At 41.4% G+C, this 24,278-nt stretch overlaps 1 protein-coding gene across 6 annotated transcripts in view; it reads left to right on the forward strand.

Annotated features, from left to right (window-relative positions):
• The window catches only part of MTMR2 (myotubularin related protein 2), a 64,087-nt gene that overhangs the window by 4,818 nt on the left and 34,991 nt on the right, over window positions 1-24,278 (forward strand). For 4 of the 6 annotated variants that reach the window (XM_074860216.1, XM_074860218.1, XM_074860221.1 and 1 more), the window contains exon 2: window positions 16,546-16,651. In XM_074860216.1, coding sequence (XP_074716317.1) covers window positions 16,546-16,651 — 106 coding nt within the window. Of the gene's footprint in view, window positions 1-8,590; window positions 8,728-15,718; window positions 15,737-16,545; window positions 16,652-24,278 lie in introns of those variants that run through there. The other 2 variants (XM_074860219.1, XM_074860222.1) reach the window with 2 other exon arrangements.

The following is a 24,278-nucleotide window of genomic DNA, read 5'->3' on the forward strand; positions in this document are numbered from 1 at the left end:
GGCTCTGAGAGCACTTCTTGCATTTGATTTCTTATATGTGTGAAGCAGGATTTCTCAAGAATTGTTACCATTAAAGACAAGTACATTGCTGGCTGAGTGTTGATAATGAACTGTTTCTTGCATCTGCAAAACTTAACACTATGCCTAGAACCAATTAGCAACTCCAGGCGGGCTCATTATCATTAATTTTAATATGTGAGCGATAATTTATAACACTTATTTGCAACTGAAGTCCATTCTGAGATAATTTTTTTGTGTACTGTATATTGTGAACATAAAGAGCAGTTTTGCCTGCATGCACATTTGTGAAGTAAGGAGCATCTTTTATCAGAGTTTGAAGATTTGGGGCAGAAAATAATGAAAATAACATTAAGTCTAAAAGACTTTAGAGTTTTTAATTTATGCACTGCACTTGCAAAGATAAACCATTACCTTTGAAGAATTCGGGAACTGTTTTTAGTAGCAATCTTTGGCACACACATTTCTTCTCCTGCATTCAGCAGCAACCATTCCTCCTTCTCTTGGAGCGTGAGACCTTCAGTCTTAGAAGTTTTCCTCTGTCAGGCACACACCCATCTCTGTCCAGGCTCTGACCATTCAATAAAAGTGTACGTGTCGTGTTTGCTTTTTAAGTATATTTTCCACTTGAGAATATAAAATACAATTGACGTTCACCTGTTTCTTGTATTGCAGTTAATGTTCTGTTGCTCTTTAAAGGCCTCACAGGAATTTGGGGTGTCGTGGTTCTAGCTGCTGTACAGAAGGCGATGATTCCTGCACTGAAGAGCCAGGGACCAACTATTTAAATGTGCCCAAGCCAGGACTACTCTATTTTTACTAATGCCTGGTGGGTAATTTTAGTAAGCTCTTGAACTTGCAGTCAAGTGCTGAGACTCCTTGCTGAGAGATTGGGTGAAGAGTGAGGAAGTCTAAGGATGAGATGAAAAACTGCTGTGGAGAGATGAGGCAAGATCTGACAGCTGGTGAGGAGTAAAGCTAGGCTCAGAACACGACTCTCTTGGGTCCCATCAAGCACTGCCTTTTCTGAAGAGAAATGGTAATGTTATGTTGACTAACAGTCTATTTGCTAGATAGTTTTAAGTTGTACACAAAGTTCCTTAACTACAGGCTGTTTACAGCAGGGACACAACTACAGAACCTGAATTTTAAGATTGAGGATGACCTGATGATGTCACATGCACAATTCCTATCTGTTACATGATTGTACTCCTGCTATGACTTCAGTTACAGGTTAACACCTGTCTCAAACAGATTTTGTTATCTATTTCTGATGTTTTATTATCTCCCTTCCTTTGCTAATTGTTTTATAGCTCATGTACAAAGGCAAGAACTGCATTTGGAAAGGTCATAACGCCTCTTGAATGGCTCAGCAGAATCAGTAGTCCACAGCTTCTTTTTCATGAATCTTTTCCTGATGACCTGCTTTACTGTTACTGGTTTTTCAGTGCTGAGGGTATCAGGTAGTCTAAAAAGACCTGATCCACACACCAAAGGGCTTATGTTAACAGAAAGCTTAGTTGAGGAAAAAACCAGCAAGCATACGTTAGAAATGCATCGGAAACCTTCCAGAGGTCACTCTGATAAGGTGTTATATAAAAGGTGTAGCTGTAAAGTAGGACGTGAAAAAAGTGGTCTTGTTATTTGTGCATGGGAAGCCCATTCCACCATGAAGAGGGTGAGAGGAAGGTAATGAAGTGCTTGGTTTGTAGAAGTGCTTGGGATAACCCAGGGAAATGAGAATACAGAAGAGACACTGTCACAGTAATTACTCCCCTCTTCATTTTAACTAAAAAACATCTGGCTCTTTTATAGCCCCAGTAACTGGGAGCTAATGGAAGAAAAAAATCAGTGAAAGACAACAACAAAAAAATCAGTGGAACTTTTCAAGTATTTGTTTTTCCTTTTCCGACCATCTGTAGTTTCTTTTGCCAGACAATGTTCTCACTCAGTAATTTTCCAGTGATTTCAAGGTAGCTCTTTTCCTTGCTTCTCTCTTGCCTCTCTGCTCCATGAATTCTTTCCCATTGCTTTCTAAACCCTGATACATTTGATGAGGAGAAAGTGTTAGCAGTTTTCTAGTCCATAACCCCTTCAAGGTGATGTTCTAGTCATTTTGTTAGCTCTGTACAAATGCTCCCACTTTACAGATCTGGTCTTTTTGTAGTCTTCTGGCCATGGCTCCAGAATCACTAATATTAGGTCACCCAATGGTTCAAATTTGATCTGGGTCAGGTGTGGGTATGTGATCATATTTCTGCTGAACTAGTTAGAAAAAACATGAGTTTATGGGTTTTTTTCCTTTGTTCTGGGAAGATGGGCAACACCTGTTTAGAATAAAACAAAATTTTTATCTGGATTTATTTACTGTGATGTAAAGAGACTACATGCCCATACAGAGTGTTACACTCAAAATCTTGTTCATGGGCAAAAAGGCAGCACATCTTTATACGCAAAGAATTTATTGTTAGTGTAACTGAAATTTTGAAAGTCTAATCATTATTAGTCCATATGCAATTATTGCAGAAAAAGAAAGAAGAATAATGCAGTTAAAACTGTCTTAGTTTCCACCCTTCTTTCTGGTGTTACGCTCACCCCTCCCCTGCTCCTTTGGGTCCCAAGGTTGCTGGTTTTATTCTGGTGGTGGTGGGTGTTAGAGTGAGTTGTCAGCATCTGGAGTCCTTTGCTGGGAGAGAGGTATGAGGTTCGTGTTGATGGTTTCTTCTTTCCTTACTCTAGGATCCACCTGGGATCATTTTAGTATGTTTGATAAGACAGCTTTACACCTATCTCTTTCTTCACTGGTCTGCAGTCCCACATTGCATCTGATTTTTGCTGTATGTGGTTGTGTTTATGTGTATTGGATACTAGTTCTTTGTTATCCCTAAAACCTGTTTTGTCCAGCTCCAGGTATGCATTTCTTTAACTGACCATTGGTGAGTTGTTTATAGCCATGGTCTCCAGTGCCAAGCCTGTGCCCCATCTCTTCTCAGCCTGTGTGTGTACTCCTCTGTGCCAGGTCCTGTGTCTCCACTTCTCCAGGCCTCTGCTGTCATACCAGGCTGTTGTATTTCTCTATACAAAGCCATTACATTAGTGGTAAATAACTCATTCTGTACAGAGTAACTGCTTGTTACTGCTGTCTGTGCAAAACTGGTTGTACCACACACAAACAAAAATAAAGTAGATACAGACACCTGGCCAATTACAGAACTTGAGTCACAACTAAACCCAGTAAAACAAAGCTGCCAGCAGGCCGAGAAAAGTTCAGACAAAGCAAGAGTAACAAACCTTTGTCCCAAGGACTTGAAAATTCACTGCAAAGCTTATGGCCTATGAAGAGCAATGGCAGTACTGAATGACAGGGCTAAAGGTTAACCCAGCTATATTTTTCTGAACAAAATTTAGCTGTTGGAGTGAGTATACAGCTGACCATTGCTTGGTGTTTTGTCAGCAAAGTGTTTGGTCAGGTTTTTTCCCCCCCCGGCACAAAAAGCACTAATATTTGAATTACTGAGCTCCTGACCCACAGCCTTATTCACACCTCCTGCCTTTAGTGAAAATGAAGTATTTGTGCTGGTTTTATTGCTGTGTTAATAAATCCTGTTGTTGATTTCAGTTGATGTCACTGCTATAAGATGGCGGTCTTCTTGAAGAGAAAGATTGCACAGATAGGTAGTAGGGTGAGCCTCATCAACTGTTTCAGCTAAATCTGCCCATGAAAGAGCTGGAGCCTGTGAACAGATTGGTTACATGTGGAAGATTATAGGGGCTGTCTGGCTGCTGTGGAGAGCAGATGCTGAAGGTAGGGGCGGATCACTGAAACCTGTAGCACCAGAGATGAGCTACTGAAGAATGACTGTCAATATCAGTCATCAGAGTAGAGGTTGGTTTAACCAGCAGATGGGATACCTTTAACAAATCAAAACTGCTTGGCGTCTCATTTGTAAGTAGAATATCTCTGATAAAGAAATGAAAAATGTGGGATCTTCTGCTCACAATTTAACCAAGTTTTGGAGTAGTCTGTACTTGAAAATTCAGGCTGTGTCCTCTAGTCTAAGGGTGGGCATCCCACTTCTACACTGTAAATGAGCCCCCACACCTCATGAGAGAGTGTTTCCCAAGACTTTTTCCTCAAAGGTGAAGAATCATGCTACCAAAACGGTTATTAAATGCCATGGTGTGAGAAGAATGTGGTGGAACTGTTTATGGATGTGCTCAGGACTTGTGCCAGCTGAGCAGTCTTGGCCCTTGTTACCATCTGCTGGGGTACAGCTGCTGATCACTGCTGCATCCAGCACCACAGAGGGACATCTTTAATCATTTTTGCTTAAACATACTCTGATTCTAGATTCCACCTTCTGCTTCCACTTTCTGTTTCCACCTTGCATAAAGAAAAATACAGACATCCTGGATGAGATTTGTCTCATCTCATTGAACTGATACAGATCTCTGGGTTTCTTTTTGTAGACAATGGGGAAGAGTGAGTCATCTCAGTTTCTCCCCAGTGACTGTAAGGAGGGGCTACAGTGAGTAATTCAGATGTGACCACCTACACAGAACTCCCTCCCCATCGTTGTGGTAGTGGCAAAAAGTGCGTTGAGTTTGGGTTGTTCTCCAGTCCAAAAAAGGAAGGAACTATTTCTTAACTCACATCATTCCTCTTTTTTACATATTAACTAAATCTGTTTGCAACTGAGGAGAGAGAGCAGAGATTTGTAGTCTGGTTTCCTAAGCCCTGTTTCTTCATGTATGTGTGTATATCTGTCTAGTTTGTCCACTAGTTTTTGTATCATTTGGACAGCTTTAACCATGTTTGACAGATGAGTGAAAGTAATAACTTATGCCAAGTTTTGCATTTAAACAAAGATGGAGATGGGAAGGGAGGCCATGTAATTTTTCCCATTTTTTCCATTTTTCAATTACAGAAAAAGGTAGTTCCTTTTTCAACCCAAGGGGATACCTAGATGAGATAGATGTCATGAATGTGTGCAGATTCTCTTGGACAGGGCTTCTCTCAAGTTGGAGAAATACATTATATTCTCTCATTTTTGCATTTCCTTCTTTCCCTGTGCTTTCTCTGGTGTCTGCAAAAGGCTGTGTTCAGTTGAAAACAAAAAGCAAAGACAAACTTCTCTGCCACAAGACACTCATCTTCTGGAAACCAGGGCAGGATCTAGTTCAGATTGTCATATCTCCATGTGAGATATGGCAAAAAAACTTCCCTACCCTCAGCAGAGTCAGTACACTCCACAAGTAAGTCAACTGAGCAAAGGTCAGTGTCCACTCTGGGATACTGAATTGTCATCTAGACTCTATTGCCTGGGTTTCCACTGACTAAGTGGGAGTGTGGGCACCTGTGGTATCTGCCACTGGGAACTGAACCATCCAGACCTCATTGATCCTAGTCCTCTTTGATTTACTTTGTTTTTCATATAAACTGATTTCTGCTTGAGGAAGCAGAAGTGGTAGGAGCAAGTGGCTATGGGTGGTCTTAGAAGATTAGCCCTCATTTTGGATCCATGAGAACTGATGAACAGAAAGTCTTCGGATGAGCTTGCAAACTTTGTATGCCTCATTTCGTTGTAAGGTGGAAGAGTTTGAAAGACCTTTGTTTTCAACATGTACCCTACAACTGGCCAGTGGGGTGAATGAGTGTGCAGAGCTCTTTGGCAAATCTGGGCCATATAAAAATCAGTGGCTGCTGAGCACTTTGGAAACTGGGCTTTGTATTTAGACAATAAATGGGACTGAGTTCGTGGGGGTCCCAGGTATTAGTGTTGAACCTGGGGACTTTGACTGATGGACCACAATCTTCAAAGATGCTGGGCTGTCTGGAAGTTGTAATAAGATACAGATAAGGTGCTCAATGTTTCTGAAAACATCCTGTTTTGTCTTAGCTTGAATTTCTGGAAATAAAGACCCCAATTATTGAACGCTTGGCTTCTTTAGCCTGGAGACTCTGCTAGGGACCAGTTTCATGCAGGGGCTGGACTGCCAGTAGAATATAATTGTTCTCAATCCTTTTTTGAGCTGAGTCTAGTAGAGCACGCAGCTGAGTAGTGTCTGTGAAAGTTTATCAAGGTGTTACACCACGTCAGTTTTGCTAGGTGATACAAGACTCTCCAGATTGGCTGTATTTATATATTCTTTCCTCCTTCTTTTGGTTTTTTTCCAGGATGGAACAAGTAATGTCATTGATGAGTAAATCGCTGGTATTTTTAATTCCTGTGGGTGTTTGGCTTATTGGGGTGAGGGCGTTGTGTGGTGTGTGTTTGAAAGAATCAGAACATTTAACAATATGTGTTACGTTCTAAGGTGTTTTTTAAATAGGGGAATAGGTAGGAATCTAAAGAAAAATTCAGACAGCGCATGAACTGTGGGAAGTATACATATATTTGATTAAACTATACATAACTGGTTCTTAGTATGTAACTAGAAATTAAGGAACTGCCAGAATACAAATAGTAAAAGAGAAGTTTTATCTGTCTTTTTATCCAGTTCTGTCTGTCCTAAGGTGAGTACTTACTAATGGAGGTATTATTTCTGTTTCTTTCCTTGATCAAGTTAATAGGGTTTTTCTAAAAAAAAAAAAAAAAAAAAAAAAAAAAAAATTAACAAGCAAACAAAATATTTTATATCAGGTGTTGGTTTCTGTTTTTTCTGCCTCTCCTTGCTCTCAGACTCGGGAGTTGTTATTACAACTTATCGTGAGACTGCCTGAATTTGCATCAAAGTCCTGATAATTTTTTACTTGTATGTTCTCCTCTGGCTTATTATATTTCAAAGGAAGGGGGTGGAAGTTTATATGGTAAATATAAATATTGGTAAACTGCAAGAGGGGGTTTGAACTGTATATAGGATTTCCATCATGACATTTGTCTGCTTTCAAAGTATCTGTGGAGACAATTAGATGTTGCCAGCTCTCTTTCTCTTGTGGTGTGCAGTGGTAATTCTGAGGTTGCTCTGATGTAGGAGATAGCAGCACCACCCAGGTCTCTTACTTCTCTGTCACAAAATGTCCCAAGCCCTTGAATTGGCTTCAACCACAGGAAGAGCTAAGAGACACGGGTGGTCTTAGAGCACCAAGAAACACTTGAATTTGGATTCTTGAGTTGCCTTTTTGCTGGAGGCAGTCATGCTGCATGGAGAGCCCCTTGGCTGTGGTCTGCCCAGGCTGCTGCCTGGGCCATTGGGGGAAGAGAGCTGCAGGTCAGGACATTATGGCCCGAGAGATCACTTGACAGACATCCTGTCAATCAGTGATCTCCCGAATGGCTTTCTCTCTGTCACTGTGCAGCACTTCTTCAGCCATCTGAAGCCTGAAGTGCTAGAACTTCTCCCCCTCAGCCATGTCTTTTTGACCTAGAAATACTGTTTTCTTGGGGGGGGGGGGGGGAATTTTCTTCACTTCTAGTTCATCCTGCCCTCCGCAGCATCTTATATTTGAAAACAAAGTCTCTAGCTCCTTTTGAACAACCACAAATGATCCCCAAAAATGTAGCAATAACCTAATGTGTAGGAAGGCACAGAGATGAGTCAGATGGGAGCACTGTTCCAGCAGTCTGTGTTGTCGGTAAGCAGGGTTGTGGTTTGAACCCCTCTTCCCCTTATAGTCTTAATTTATTTTCAATGGGAAGGGTCTGTCTTGGTGATTGGAAACCCTTTGAGGCACAGACCCAGATGTGCGCACCGTCTCTGGGAAGTCTGTCAAACCTTTCTCACAAGCACTAGGGCAGAGCCAGAATGACTGGGCTGCCTTTCCATCGTGTCTCACCTGGAGGAGGTGGGTTGCTTGCCTTGCCCACCGCTAACTGCCCAAACTCCTAATGCTACAAGCAAAGGCGCTTGTGCTAGTGGTGGACTTTGCAAGCCAGACATTTCCATTAGGAACTGGAATCAGACCAAAGTACTGGGTTATGAGCCTGCTTTCAGGATGTAGTAACTAATTTTGGACTCTAGGTAGGGGCTGAAGTTCACTTGGTGAAACAGAGGTAAAATGTCAGTTCCCTGCAGAAATCTAACAACTTCTTGAAAAATAATTTCTTTTTTTCTTCCCTTCTGTTTTCTTCCTTGTAACTGAGCACCATCCGATACCAGCCTGGAGCTTAGTTAGTTAGAAACCTAACTGCCCTATTGTTCCTCTTGTGAATACAGATCACTTCGTAGTTATCTTCCATGTGCTGATCAGAGGATATTGGTTCAGGCCTCTATTCTTCCTGTTTTTTACCTTCTGGATTGTTTGACTCACGAAAGCATGATACTGTGGGCTGCTCGCTGTTATTAATTATGTGCTGCATATTGGTTTGTCTTTGGGTGTTGGCCTTCTATTCTCGGAATCTTGCAAATATTTTAAACAATCAGCCTATTGTTTAGCAAGTGCTCTACACACACTGTAGGCCTTTTGTGAATTTCTGTTTAAAAAAAATAATAAAAGAATGACTAATGGAGCACGAACGGTGCTTGTGACACTGTAGTCCATTGTGTAACTATTGAGAGCAAAATTTGCATTCCTAGAAAAGCTTGTTCACGGTCAAAATATAGGACATTCTCTTTATGGCTCATGGGAAAACATGTACTATATATTCAGCTCAGGATGCTACTTAGAAGGATCAACTTTTAAAAAATGACATTTTCCTCCCTTGGAACATTGAAGTTGGACTGAGACCCGGCTTTGCTTGGCAACAGAAGTGAATCTTTTTCATTCAGGCAAGTGGTGTGGGGGGCTATTTTAGGTCTGTCACACACACATGCACAATGATTTGTTTGCTGAAATGGCTTCTTTTTAAAATGTCATTAAGCTCTGACATGCCAGCCCTTTTGAATGGAGAGGGTGCATTATTATATTATATAACTGTCTGCCTCCTCTGAATGCCAGAGGAAGCCTGGCAGTTGGTGCTTTTCTTTCCTTCAAATGCATATTTGTTTATGGCTTTTTTTTCCCCCCCTTGAGATTGTTACAGGTCAGGCAGAGGTTAGAGTGGGATCTTTAAATGTTTAGAAAAATTGTGAGTTCCATGTACTTCTGAAATGTAGCAATTGTCTGTCCTGCAGGTGCCTAAAAAGAGGGTACTGGGTGTTTGCAGAGGGTAAGGGTGTATCTCATGCTGTAGGTAGTTTCCTTTGGTACTTGTTGTCTAAGTAGAATAAGCCTGTTTTGATTTTCTATTTCACTGTGAAGAATTAAGGTCAAGTCACTGCTCAGTGGAGATACTACTCCTTTGTCCACGTAAGCTCTTCCGGAGAGGGGCTGCCTGTTATTATGGGCGTGCACAGTGCTGAGCACTGTGGGACAGGAGGTGTTGAGATGCTAAAACTTAATTTACAGCAGCAGAGCGTGTTACAGCCCCGAGGCAGAGTGGAAGCCAGTGCTGAGTGCCCAGCTCCTGCTGCGAGGCCCTGGTTCGGTCAGATGCCAGCCGTGCTTTCAAGTGCTTGCCTGAAGAGGGGCATACAAGGGACTTCTGAGTACCCTTAGGTATTATATACAGATAAGGACTATAGGGACCACTTAGCCTTAGCAGAGAGCTGCTGTAAATGGGAGAGACTGATGTGGGCAGCAGCTGGATTTCCCAGGCCAGTTCAGCCAGTACTAGCTAGGACAAAGTCATATTCTTGGGGAACAAGCACCCATTTGTCTTGCTCTGCTCTGATATGACCCAGAAGGTTTTTCAGTACTTCTTTTTCTTTCTCTGAAAGAAACAGGGGTGTTGAAAGTATTGAGGAGAAAGAGTTGACCATTTGAATTTGGGAAGTTGAGTGCTCAATACCTCTGTGTCATTATACTTTTAAGACAAGTGCCCAAGTGCTGCAGGTGCTTCTATTCATGGCCCTGCTGTGAGTTTGATCCAGTTGGATCCTGCTCTCTTGGCATCTGAAGCTTCCAAATTAAATTGTATTTGCCACTAGTCATCATTAATTTGCAGTTTTCACCTTGATTTAGGAATGTACATAATGAGAAACTTTTAAAAAAACAGGAAGAGAGGAAATGGAAATTTGCCCTCTGCGGTGTTTTTCTCATTTATGACCTCTGTGTCTGAAACTCTATTGCTCAGTGGTGCATTTTATCACCTGTTTTCCATGTCAGTTCAATGACTATTGAAACAAAACATTGTTTGATACAGAAAAAATGGTGTGAGCAGCTCATGCCAATTAGTGTCTTGAGTAATTGGCACACCTTTGCAAGCAATGAAGAAGCTACTTCTTGTACTGGGAGGGAAGGAATATTCATAAGGAAGGTGCTGGAGAAGTGACTTTATCATCACTGACTGCATTTTGGTTGTGTTATTTATATGAGTGAGCCAGACAGTGGTACAAAAAAATAGGTGTCCTCAAGCCGTATGCATATGCTGTAAATAAAAATGGCATATTTTCTAGAGGTGCGTTTCCTCCCGTGCCATCAGTTTTTCGCAGAGTTTTTGCAGAGTTCTCATATGCAGGTTCCCACTCAGGGATTTCGAAGAGGAGCTTTAGAAATCAGAACTTGATTTTTTTTTTTTTTATCGTCTCTGGGTTTTTTGGTTGTTTTTTTTTGGGGGGGGGGGGTTGAGCAAGTATCTTATTCTGAAGCAAGACAAAGGTCTCCTCCTTAGTTTTCAAAGTCTGAACAAGTGTCTTCAAAAATTAACAGTAGTTTCTCGGGAAGTTGCAATGCATGGAATCATAGAATGGTTTGGGTTGGAAGGCATCTTCAAAGGTGATCTAGTTCCAACCCTCCTACCATGGGTAGGGACATCTTTCACTAGATCAGGTTGCTCAGAGCCCCGTCCAACCTGACCTTGAATGCTTCCACAGATGTGGCATCCACAACTTCTCTGGGCAACCTGTCCTGTTGTCTCACTGCCCTCATCGTACCCAGTTCCTTTCTGCGTAGGATTGTTTCTTATCTTTGGGAAGGTGTGTATGTGTATATTTTTTTATGTTCTTGATGAACAGAAGTATAGTAGAAGGAATATATGTGTATATTTTTGATGTTCTTGCTGAACAGAAAGAGGCACACCTCTAAGAGCCTGCTCGGAAATAACCATTCTCAGCAATTACAAGCTGGGATGGCTCATCCCGATCACCCCTCGTATTAATGTCATGCCCTTTGTCTCAAATTTTGCCAGAAGTTTTGAAGTTTATGTGATACATGAAATTGATTGTCGTGACTTTCTTCTTGGGTCCCATGGCCTAAGAGAAGAGGTTGTGTAGCGTTGTCATCCTTAGGCCTTATGCTCACAGAAAGTTCTTTGTAAATATCTCCTAGGAGTTTTTCTTTCCTCTGGAGGGTGGAAAAATATCCTGGGTTTGGAGTACAAAGAATGTGGTATTAAATTCCCTACAATAGGGGTAAGGATACAGGGAGGAAGACTCAGTCCTGCATAAACGGTGCATTTGTCTGCATGAAGTTAGAGCTGTGGGGCTTCACTGTTTGATTCTGGCACTTCCCTTGCATCTTTGTGTTTATCTTTTACCTGACCTGAGTTCACTGTGTCATGCTCAGACCCTCATGAGGTCAAATTGCTCTCTTCAGAAGCTGTACTTGTGCTTTCTCCTTTCAGGTAAAACTGTTGCTTCTCTACACTAGGAAAGCAGTAACTTCAGAGTCAAACTCTTTCTGTAACAGCAAAACAAATGGCAACTACAAGTTTTTATTTCTTTTCTTTGGCTTTCTTATACATCACATTTTTTACGTTGCAGGGGTCTGAGGGTAGAGATTGACTCGGATGACTCTGACAGATGCCATTTAATGATACTTTTTGAAGTGGCTTAAGACCTTATCACTGCTTTCCCCCAAAATATTTCCCCTGAACTTTCATAGTTTAAAGGGATAAGTTTGCGTGTCTCAGACACTTCTGTTTGCAGCTTCTCTACATCTTTGTTGACAGTTTAAGCTAAGCACACTGGCATACCTTCAATTCTGCTACAGATGCAGTAATACCTTTGAATTGCCTGAACAAGAATCACCGGAGGGCATCTGTCTGAGTCTGAATTATGTTTGAAAACCACCTGGTGTGTTGTGGGATCGTCCTAATAATAACAATGAACACTTTATCAGGAGTTGAGTCATTGTGCTTGGTTTCCATTGTAATTCTCTTATTAGTTGCATATATGTATTCCATATAGCCAAGGGGTTAATACTGCGTGCAGATACTGTACAAGACCATTGTGCTGACAGCTCTCATTTGGACTCATTTATCATTCAAAATCTGATCATAAGAAACACGTTCAAATAATAAAAATAATTACTAAGGTGAAAGACATAGATCAGTGTTAATTGCATCCTAAACCTGTTTGCTGCTTCTGCATGGGGAGGGAGGAAGGAGAGGAGAAACAGGGATGGCAGTAACAGGCATAAGGTGCTTTCCCTGAAGGTGCTTTTGAACTGTTGGTAGGGGTCTCTCTTGGCACTTAACACAGACGTCCATCAGCAAGGATAGTGTGGAGCTGCCTGGGCCTGAAGCATGGGAAGAGAAATGCTCCAGGAGGTCCTTGGTCTTCACAGGTTCCTCACAGGAACATCTGCACTCTCTTTCTTTCCTGTAGGAAGAGCTTGGAGTATTTTGTGAACCTGAGTATATGTTGTTTCCTAGAACCTTAATGAGGTTCAGAGATAATATCGTTATTTTGCATGTTTATTAAGTGTATTGAACTAGACCTTAAGCTAGCAGTGATTGGCACAGCTCCAGTGATTTTTAACCCTTGCTGAAATCTGCCCAAACCTACCTGTGTTCTCAAGTGTTTGTCAGGTGTCCCTGAACCCAGCAGTTACATCTGACCGTTGTGCCTGTACCATCCCTCAGGTTTGCTCTGTGTTGTCTTACTGGTGGAACACAGCTGATGGGGCTGTGTCCCTGTGAGAACAGAGCATCCTCGGCGAGGTCCTCAGCATGATACCAGAAGTACCCTGTCATACTGCCAGAAGCATTGTACGAGACAGCTTTAACTACATTGGCAAAAGCTGGGATAATGAGCAGAAGCTGTGACAGAAACCAGAGTAAATGATTTGCCCAAAATGATGCAGAAGGGCTGGTGGCAAAGCGTGGAGGGAGCTCTGGTCTCCTCACTCTGAGTTTGTGTGTCAGCCCCAGGATACTCTTCCCCATCTGAAGCCACGTGAAACTGCGTGGTTTGAGGATCTTTCCTTTTGCATTGGCAGCAGAGAAGAGCTTGAGATTGACTAAACCACTGAAGTTAATAAACTTCTCATGTGCATGCAAGGACATCAGGTTAATTAGTTTGCTAAGCAGCAGAGCTGGAATTGTGCAACTGCCTGACAACGATAAGAAGAGGGAGCCGCAAGCCAGTGGCGTTTCGGTTGTCTGCTCCTTCGTTCCATCTCAGCTCACTATAAATGATGGATGAGGAGAACAGAGGCAGTGAGCCAAGCATATGCAACCTATGCATACTGCGCAGAGCTGCATAATCCAAGCGGTATTGTTCACTGTGTGTGCAGGCGGCGCTTCCCAAAAGCTCGTGCTGCTGTTGCTGGAGGGAGGCTTCACCGGTGGTTTCTGCGGGAGCAGAGGGACACTGGTGCAGGGAGCTTTTGAAAATCCACTTCTAAAATGCAAATGCTTTCCTTCATTAAAACCCACTTGAAGCCAAGCGTGATCAACAAACACAAAACACTTTCACAGCTCAGACATGCTGTGAGTTATGGTTCTCTTTTTTTTTTTTTTACTTTTTCCCCTGCGTAAAGCAGTTTGCCCCTTAGTCTGCCAAAGTGAAATTAATTGACAATTTCATAAAAATTTTTGATCTACAATGATTAGATAATTGCTGCTTGTGTATTAGGTAGGCACTGGGAATGTATGAGGGCAGACAAGTTGCGTAAGCAGAAAAACTGGTGAAATTTTGATCCTTTTGTTAGCCCTCTCCCTCCCTGGCTGTTAAGAGCAGGTTAGACGGACAGGTTTAGGGAGTTGTTTGGGTGTAGCTTGTCCTAGTTTAGGGACAGAGAGACTAGCACACTCCATTAAACCTTTCCAGCTTTTCCAGCTCCCTTTCTGTGACTAAAGGATATGAAATTCTTGATGCAAATGCTTCTCCTAATAGGTTACTGTGCTCAGTGATTTAGTGATGGTCGTTGGGTGAGTAAGATGTCCAGCGTGGTGCATGGGGTCCAGGCTAGCTGCTGGTGTGCCCCTTGCTTAGTTATTTACACCTGTGCTAAATGACTTGTAAACTCAGCAAAGTTGCTGACCTGTAAAATCCATCTAAATACACAAAATTCTGGGCCCTGAAAGGGGAGGGAGCTAGAAGGCATGGCTTCTGGAGGCTTACTTTGAGCCTCTGGCTCCCCCGGCTGGAGCCAGCATGGGAGAAGGCACGATGGAGACCCAGGGACAGGAGTCAGAGTTGTCACCTGGTGATAAAGGCATCTACAGTATCTGCTTACTCTTCCTTGGTAACTTTAAGTACCATTTCCTTATGACTTGCTATACAATAAACTGGCGCTGCCTTGTGCAAAGATTAAATTAAGTGTGATTTCTCCCCTTCCCCCTTTAAAAGTCAAACTAATTAAAGTTGCAAACACAAGGGTGAACGCTTGGAAGATGAAGGCTGACCATGCAGAAACCAGGCTGAAAGGAATCTCAAGGCAACACATCCAGGGGTCTGAGCTCGTTTAAGTAAAGTAATATAAAAATGTGGTTTAGTGCTAAGCCTAATTTAGCATGCCTGCAGGCTGCTGTGCGCAGAAGTGCTCTCAGCCTTCCTCATCATCTCCAGATACAGATTCCCTCCCTCTCCGTGTGCTGCATCTGATGATTTATACAGTCATGTAATGAATCCAGTCAGTCCTGTTATCCAACAGAAGACTCTCTTCATGTTTATTAATAGTTTACTGTCCTGGCAGATCAGCAAATTGAACCATGCATCCTGTGATGCTCGTCCAGCACAATGGAGATAGCAGCAGTGTGCAGCCCAGGTTGAGAGGAGGAGGAAGAGAATGGAATGTGAGCAGCCCGTTCAGCAGCAGCGCACACTTTATATCAGTTCTGTTGTGAGACTACACAAATTCAGCGTATGTGTGAGGCCCTTTGATCCGTAAGAACAGGAGGCTTTGCAGATTCAGTCCTTGTTATTTTAGTGTAAGACTATTTTCTGTGTGGGACGGAGACTGTGGGGCTGCTGCAGCATGAGCAGTGTTGTGTGCACAAGTGCCACCGTCCATCTGAAATGACAGGAGTTTAACTGGCAACACCACAAGGATTGAGTAAGTAGGAAAGCTGAGTGATTAGCTGTTGAACCATGTACAACAAATGCATTCAGTGAAATTGTGCTATTCGATTGGCACACCAGTATCGTTTATTTTAAATAATTTTTTACTGTTCCCAAAGGTTCCGTTTCTAAGTTTCTACTTCATAGGATGAAAGAGTTGCCAATACTCTTTAATCCTTGGAGAGAAAGGACTTGACCTCCCAAGAGGCCAAATTTGCTGTAGTCCTTCATGTTTTTAACACTGCCTGTGCAATACTTTGCCAAACTCTGAAGAACAGAAATAAAACCAGAACATTTTAGCTTTTTGGTGGCTGTTTACCAGCAGCAAAACAATTTTCAGACAATTAACAGATCTCCAGGCCCTTTGGAAGCTTAGATATAGCTGTTTCTAGGTTGTCACATGTCTAATTAATACAAGTAGTAACGGTAATACTCCTGGCGGTATTCTGCTTCAGCCAAGTCTAGGCTTGCAAGCCTGAGAGCTGATCCTTAAGAGTGTCTTTATACCAAGGTAAAACCTTTCTGGGGTCGGTAAGAGTGTGGGAATTAATTGGCGCAGGTAGCGTTCGCTGCTGTACTGTGGCTTCAGGGAATAATGTTGTACCACGGAGGAACTTTCTTTACAGTCATCTGGGGTTTTAAGAGCATTATTATCAAATGCTAATTTTAAGCAATTATGGTTGTAGGAGAGGTCGCAGCATAAAAATGCTATAAAATAAGCTTATTTTAATTGCTTACAGCTGTACTAGAAAAACTCTGTAGAAAAAGAAAATAACTGTTTTGCTTTGCTGTTTAGCAAATCGCACTTTGTATCACCAGAGAGGTATGCTGAGAGAGTCTTTTTAATTCTCCTGAGGGTTGTACTTATACCTGAAGGAGGAAAGTTATGTGTGATGAAAAGAGTTTTTATTCTGAGTTTCTTCCACTGCTGTAAAGCTGCGGTTGGAGTTGTGCTGGCATGCGTTCAGGAGTCTGTCTGTTTTCATCCCCTTGCAGCGCACTAATATCTCCCATCTGAAAGCCTGAAATGGAGGCCCTTAGTTTCTGTAATTTAGGATTTGATCAAGTGTGTGTGATCATGATAACCTTGGCTCAGTCTGAATTGAGATTTGGTAATGAGTTGTGTGCGCTTTGGTAATCTGTGGCAAGGGCGAGTAAAACAGGTTCTCTTAAACCACTGCTGAGGGCTGAATAACTGAGAATGGAAAGGGTGGAAATAGTGAAAAATGCCTTATATGACTGTAAACGAGTGGCTGTGCTTGCTGGCTTTTGAGCATTCTCGAGCATGGTTTTGATACACTGTGGTGTTTCTCTTTATAGTGCTTCCACTTCTCACTCGGACCATTCTACTCACACCAAATCTGCTTCCGCTATATCATCCGACTCAGTCTCCACCTCAGCAGACAACTTCTCTCCAGATTTAAGGGTATGTAAGTTTTGTCTTAAAAAAGAAAAAAATATATATATTGTGGCCTCCTTCAGAGGACATTGCTTGCTCTTTTGAGTTTGGGTATGGTAAAATGATGTCAGCTTTAAGGTTAATGCCAAATTTTATGTAGCCAAAGAATGAAAGGACCCAAAGTCAAACAGGTGAAATTGAAGTTTAATCTCTACCATATTATTTCCTTCTTTATAAAGTTGTTTAATCTTCAAAAAGCTGACTCTGCAACCCACACTTGGAGATGAATTTTCAAAGGAACTCCACTTTCTTTTAAGTGCTTTAAGTAAGTGAAATCCTTAACCTGCCAGTTGTATATCCTTTTTTTCCTGTTGTGTGTATATATAAGAGATGTTCTCCCTTGAGAAGTCATGCTTGTTTGTAAACACTGCGTCCTTGGAAGTATCTTCTTTCAGAGGAAGATTGCTATCTCCAAGCTGATAAAAATAATCTTGTCACAAAAAATTGCTCTGACATAAAAAGGTCCAAACAAGGCTCTTTTAAGTCTGTTATTAGATTAGTTAATTATAAATTCAGAGTTCTATTTCAGTGTCATAGAAGTTTTGAAAGCTATCTATGCATTTCTCTTATGAAACCAAGGTGCTTGCTGATATACATTTGCTTTAAAAAAATGTCCCTGAGTATAAAACTATTGGTGTTGGTACATTCTAGTAACAACTCTTAGCATTTCTGAGCTGTGGTTGAGCACCTTTGTACAATCTAAACACAGTGAAATTGCATAAAAACCTCTAAATGCAAAACTAATTTCTTTGACAATGATGATAATTTTTTTGTCCCTTGAGTGTTGTCTCAGTAGTCCATAATTAATAACAGAAAGTCCACCTGCTCATAAGTGTCAGGAACACGACTGTTTCTTTCTAAAGGCAGCTTACTAGCCAATATTAAGTTAAGATTTGAAAATGAATCAGTAGTTTATGTGTAATCTAATGATAGTTTACACCTTTTACCTACTACAAACAGTAACATGCCTGGGTAAAGAAGTTTGTAATATATCTGAAGTTTTTTCCTCCTGAAGTTGGTGTTTTCAGTTACTCCAGCATGCAGAAAGCATAGTTTTTAGGGTGAGGCCAAGTGATTCATTGATATGAATATACATAAGACTGTAAATACTGCTACAGCTATAACTGTATAATAGTATAAAAAAAAATTACACAAACTATTTTTTTACTTTTTTTTTAACTGAAGTTTGCGTAAGTAAATTTCTTTTTCCAGTTTTGATGCACAACTCAACTGCCTTTTCACAGTTTGGTGACACTTGGGAATTACCTTTAGAAGTAGAGAACAAAGCAACATTTTTTTTCTAGAATCGGAGTTGTCTTTCCTTCCTGGTAGTACGGTGTCTCAACATCTTTTCCTTGTAACCCTGATTGGGTCTTATGACTCTTTCCCCCATTTTGTCACCTTATCTGTGTGAATTGTAAGCTGTCTGGATGGGGATTCCAGCTCTCCTGGGCTTGTCTGGTTCCCCATCCAACAGGGCCTCTGTACGCACTAGCAGTCAAGACCAGTGTCCACAGAGGAATGTCGCTTGGCTGCATGATAGATTTTTCAGGCAGAAGATGCGTATGTATTGTTTACTGGAGGCCATTAGAAGCCTATACTTCCTTGCTGTGCTGCAGTTCCTGTAATTTGCAGAGTGATTTCTTCACAGTCTTCCCTCTTCTTTTTTTCTTTTTTTTTTTTAATTTCTAAGCAAACTAAAGTTCTGCCATGGTTGGAACAATTGCTGCTCCCCTTTCATTTTAGAATAGTGTTTGAGGAGAGATGGTATAGCAGAGAATTACTTAATTAGAATAAAAGCACTTCAGGCCAGGTGTGAGCATGTGCCTCTGCTGGTAAAATGCTTCTTGCTCTTAACCTGCATCAGCTCTGTGGAGCCTGAATTCAGCATAAGCCTGCCATGCTTCACCTGAAGCTTGCTCTGGCAGAGGTGGTGTGAGTGGCTGCCACACAGTTCTGTGTAGGCATAAAGCTGGTTCTTGCCTAATGCTTGAGTGACTGACTGTCAATGGTAAGCAGGCCTAGAGAAAATACATTCCTGTGGTCCTACTTGTATTAGGGTGCAGGGAGGAGGGGACAGTTTCTGCTAGCTCAGGTTGACTTTATCTCTCCTAGAGGAATTCATGCATTAACCATTTCTCTCTTCATTTCTGAGAGTGTCTGATGCTGGAGAACAAGCCTGGAAGGTGGGATGAAGATCTGTCCTCTACCCGTGGACAGCTTCTTGTGTTGGTATTGCCAGTGCAAGTCAAACAACCAGTTCTCAAATCGATTGCTGCTAGTGCGTTACTGTTTGCTCTCCGGGCTTGCTGTTGGAGCCTAGTGCTAGCTCCTAAATGGAAGATTTATTATGAGTGGTGATCAGCTAACACTGATTTCTTTCAGGTCTTGAGAGGAGAATAAACGTCCTCTTTCTGGTCTTGTAATTCTTTGTCCAACTTTCTCTGAATGAACATTTCTGTCATGTGACAACTCTACAAGTTTTTTTTGAAGTCAGTTCTGTGAGACATTGTTCTTACTATTTCTTTGATCTTTCTGAGATGTGGCCTTGCCTCTGATATTGCAAATGAGGTCATAAATTGACTGATACAGTGACATGAGCATGTTCTCTGTTCTAGCCCTTTCCTTACACGCCTGAGCGTCTTGTGCAGCTTTGTTTGGCACAAGACAGCACAAACTCCCAAGTCTTAACAGATACTGAGATTTGAGCTAAGCACCTTGTTACTTCAGAGGACAAAAAGAAGTCCCACATTGTTCCTGGAAAAATGTAAGAGAATAAGCCCTGAAGTGGGAACTAATGCATTTTGTGGTAACTCTGGTATGGGAGACAAGTGCCCAGGCTACATTGTGTTCTCACAGGAAGGTGTTGCATCAGTTAGCTTCAAGAGGCTGAAAATAAGCTTTCAAGATTTTGAAGTGGATCTGCCAATTATTGGATTATGCTCTTGATGTGTATTTAAATTTTCCCTGCTAGAATGAATTGCTACGTGGATCCATCATCACTCCTACCTCTACTCAGTCTCTACCTCTGCATGCGCATTGACTCAATTTCAGGAATTAAATTTCTGTGACGACGGAAAAACACTTTGTGATAACTACAATTAGCACTCTCTTTTTCTGTGGGGAATTTTTAGAAGAATAGTAGGCGTCCATCAGGAGGAGGGAACCAAGGGAAGGACCCACATCATTTCTTGCAGTCTGGGCCTGCAGTTTTCTTTTGGAGTGCAATTAACACTCTGTGTGTGTGCGCACATGTGTGTAATGAGGTAAATGAGACAACCACTGGGGATTCCTACTGAATGCATGTGCAGTATTTTTCCTAAATCTTTCTCCAATGTATTTAGTAATAACCTGTATGAAGGTTTTATTTTTAATGTATATTTAGCATTTCAATATCTGGAACTAAGATTAAATTGCCTTTCCACTACAATTTATAGAATTTTCACTTCATAAACTAACTCTAAATAACTTCTGGCTGCTTCAGTTAGTTTCATAGGGGAAAAAAAACAAACGCCAACAGAAAAACAACAAAGCACTTTTAGGTTCTCCCCTCCACCCCCTTCCTGATCTCAAATCTGAAGCTGTTTAGACTTGATTTAGGGAATGCATTTTTTTGAGGGAATTTTTAGCAAATACACTGCCATAAGTTTTAACATAAGTTATAGATCAGGCAAGAACAGAATTGAATAGAAGTAGTTGGAAGTGAAAATGAACTGGAAATTCATAGATGCTTTGTAATTTGGGATGAGATTTTAAAAACATCTTACAGCCAACATTACCAGAGGGATTGAGGTACATAAATATCTCTTACAGATCTGGGAACTTGGTGGTTATTAGGTGAGAGTCTTGCTACTAAGTCCTATAGGTGATATTTTCTCCTGCACCTACAGGCAGACATGTCTGTGCATTTTATACTACTTCTCTTAAGTCTTCTTGCTAATGCTATAGCTTTTATCAGTAGGGACTTTCATTTTGAGTTAGCTGTTGACTTACAGGATAATGCCTGAAGTGTTCAAAGCTTTGGAGTAGCTCTCATGAAAGGGTTGGATCCTTTCCATCTGCAGTTAGGAAGCAGTGGATACGGCCAGTGGAGCCTGCTGCCACTTCCCTCAAGAACAGTACCTTTGCTTGAAAATTTGTTAAGGTACATTGTGCTTGGTCTTGGATTGTATACAGTGAAAGCCTGAGCCAGAGGATAGAAACTAATACGTTGGCTTTCTTATCTTGCTTCTTCCTTCTAGTCCATTCTGTGGACAGAGGAAACCAGTACAGCAGACCCATATGTCACCTGCTTAGTTGTGCAGCCTTCAAAAAAAGTGGTTCAAATCTGTGTTCTTGGCATTGCTGTTTGTGACCACTAAACCATTCTCCCCTTTGAGGGCAACAGTAAGATCCACAATTCCTGATGTTCCCCTGAGAATGTTGTACAAGCATGTGTCCCATCCTCCATAATAATTTTCTCCTTTAATATATGAGGAATCAGTAGATTTGCAGTGGGTTTATGTAAGATGCAAGAACATTATCGTAGCATGCCCAGGACTCAAAGGTTAGAAATGGAAAGAAACAGAGTTGCTTGTGTAAACTTAATTTGTTATTCATTGTGTATATGGTTGGAGACTGTGGACAAGCCCATGTGGTTTCTTTTGTAAGATACATAACTGATGCATGACAAAAGGTATATGAAGGAGTCTGCCCTTCCAAGACAGTAAATGGATGCCGTTGCTGTCTCCTTAGGTTTCCTGGATGAAATCTGTTTGAGCAAGTCTGCATTGAGGCTAGCCAACCATGATTCCTTTGTAGTTGATGGAAAGAAATAGGTCATTTATGATGTGATTTATCTTGGCTTTAAGGAAATGCCCATGCTAGGTGAGAACATCATGTAGCTGAGCTAGAGAAGTCCTTGCTACAGGATGTTGTGTAACGTTATTTGAGGGGCAGCAACTGATTTCTCAGCGGGGATCCCAACTTCAGCTGTGCTCCAATAAAGGTGCAGTTTTGTCTCATTTGAAAACCTACTGTGTTTCTCCTCTGACTATGGAGAGAGTTCAGGGTAATTTCTCTAGATGTAGACCTCTAAAATTGAGGTAAATGTTGTCCCTCAGGTGATGTTGGGAAGGATTAACTGAAATGCCAGTCACTGACTTTGCCACCTTTATGTTACTTTATTCTAGCTTTAGCGCAAAGTGGCTTAGACTAGTTTTGTGTAGAACATGTATATTGTTAGCAGAAAAGCATATTGAAGAAAGATGTGATTTCCCCCCCCCCACTGCCCCTTTGCTGTAAATCACTAAAACTAGCCTCAGTGAGCTTTTCCATTGCTATCTCCCTGCCAACGCAGGAAGTGTGTCAGGCTTCACTTATGTGTAACACATGTTCAACAAGAGCTGGGTTTAGAGAGCGGCATAACTTTTAAACCTTAAGCGCTCATTTAAGCAATGTTTTTTAGTTTTGCTTTTAAGGGACTTTTCAGTTAGTGAATGATGCTAGCTTAGAAGCACTAAATCATGGAAAAAAACCTCTGCCTAAGCGCCTCCAGCATTGCTGAAGACTCTCTGCCTGCCAGTCGGCTCCATCCCTCACTTAATGGTATATGGGGATAAGTATTCCTGTTTTGGACTGGCCTTTAACTCTGCTTGGGACTGCCTGTAAGAAGAGCAGTTCATAGCAAATGCAAAGGTGTCTTCTGTGGTGCGAGCTTTCCTTCCCCGTGCACTGGACTGTGACTGCTATTAAATTACAGACCATATTGCACAAGCCACCAGATGGTGAAGATAATCGACCTGTGGTCACAAAAGACTTGGCTGGATGTGAACTGGTGATACAGCAGTGAGATTAAATAAACAGTTCATCTTTTTACTGTCACTTTGTGAAGACTTGACCATATGTGTTTCTCTGTGTCATCACTTTGGGCTCAGTTATATTCTCACGTGGAGGTGCACCTCACATTTTTGTGGGTGTACAGAAGGTAGAAGCTGTGCAGGCAGAAGTAGTCCTTACCTGATTTGCATGTAGTATTTCCACAGGTCCCTCTGCACACAGGGATGAAATCAGGGCCAAGTCCAAGAACAGGCGATGCTTCACATTACCAAAGATATCAAGTAGAGGGACTTAAAGAGCGGCAGAGGAGAAGTAGGAAAATCATATGGAGAAAAATATTTTAACTATCTCGAAATTCTGATTTTGGCTGTACAAGTTGCGTGTGTTTGTCTGTGGGAAACGGGCTTACTTTCTTCTTTGGAGCATTAAGCTGTCAATGAGCAAAGGCACAAAGGGCTGGTTCTGGAGAATGAATGATGCTCTTGTCCATAAGGGTGGTCATTCCAGGACAGCCCTGTGAATGACTGGAATTTAGCCCCTGCTGTTGCCATGTTTTTCGAGGACTTCAGTTTCCATGACTGTAAATGCTGTATATTTCATGAGAATTACAATCTTTCTTTTTAAACTGTCCTAAGAGATGGAAAAGCTTGGTCCCCTCCCTGCACCTCTCCCCAGTAAGTCCTTTTCTGCACCTCCCCCTTTCAAGGAAACAAAAACACAGAGTAGCCAACCTCTGGGTTGCAAAATATTGATTTCATGCAAATTAGATGGGGGGGAAAGCCAGATGCAGTCAGTTTTCTGTCTCCTTTACGTGGAAATAATACTCCCTAAGTGCTTCTCTAGTTAGAAGAGAGAAAAGACAGCAAGTGTTGCTAATATTTCTTGTATAGAGGTACCTGAATGTTTGAATATGAAGTAATGCACAGTGAAAGAAATCTCTGGAAGCGTTTATGATTGCCATCTATTAGGCATGGAAAACTAAGGAGAATAAGCAAATGGCCTTCATATGTTCCTCAAAAATATTTTCAGCTCTTCCTAATCGACTGCCGTATTTCTCCTAGCTACAAAGTGCAAGAATGCTCATTTTGCTGAGTAAAACTGGGTAAGAGGTGGCTTTTTTCCCCTTTTTTTTCCCACCTGTAGTTATAGTTTTGTAGACTGAAGCACAAATCAGGCAGGAATAAACAAGCACGGTATTTAAAAGGAGCATGAGGATTTGTGACTGCATGCAGTACCTGCCAAGATTTGATTTTCTGTAGATGTTTTTGTACTGAATGAAACATCTTCATTCACCTCTGTATGTTGTTTACTCATTGTAAATATATAATTACTTGTGTCTTGAATCCTTATCTTATGTATCACTAAACTCCAAAGTGAAATTCTTGGTAACAGAGACAGTTTTTTGCGACTTATTTTGATCAGAAGAATTTATAACTCTATTTGGTCAGAGTGTTTTTCTGTTACTGAGACTGATGATATGAGCTTCACTTAACTAGTTTAATGCTTTCTTGAAAGTTTTAATCTGTTTTCCCATATAAGTTGTTTGCTAAACAAAATTCAGTAAAAGTAAAGAAAGGATAGAGTCAGGCTAATGTGCTGTCCAAAGTTTTTGAGCAGACAGTGGAGAACAGACCTGTTGTCATTTGAGACATATGTGGAACCCTTGGCACTGAAGAAGGTTCTGTATTAAAAAATGTTGGACTTGTTTGAATAGATAATATCTGCAACCTTCTGTGCCAGGGAGCGTTGCTGTGTTGAGTCAATGACAACTTTCTGT

The sequence above is a fragment of the Strix uralensis genome, chromosome 2 (genome assembly GCF_047716275.1).
Source record: "Strix uralensis isolate ZFMK-TIS-50842 chromosome 2, bStrUra1, whole genome shotgun sequence".
NCBI classification, from domain to species: Eukaryota; Metazoa; Chordata; class Aves; order Strigiformes; family Strigidae; genus Strix; species Strix uralensis.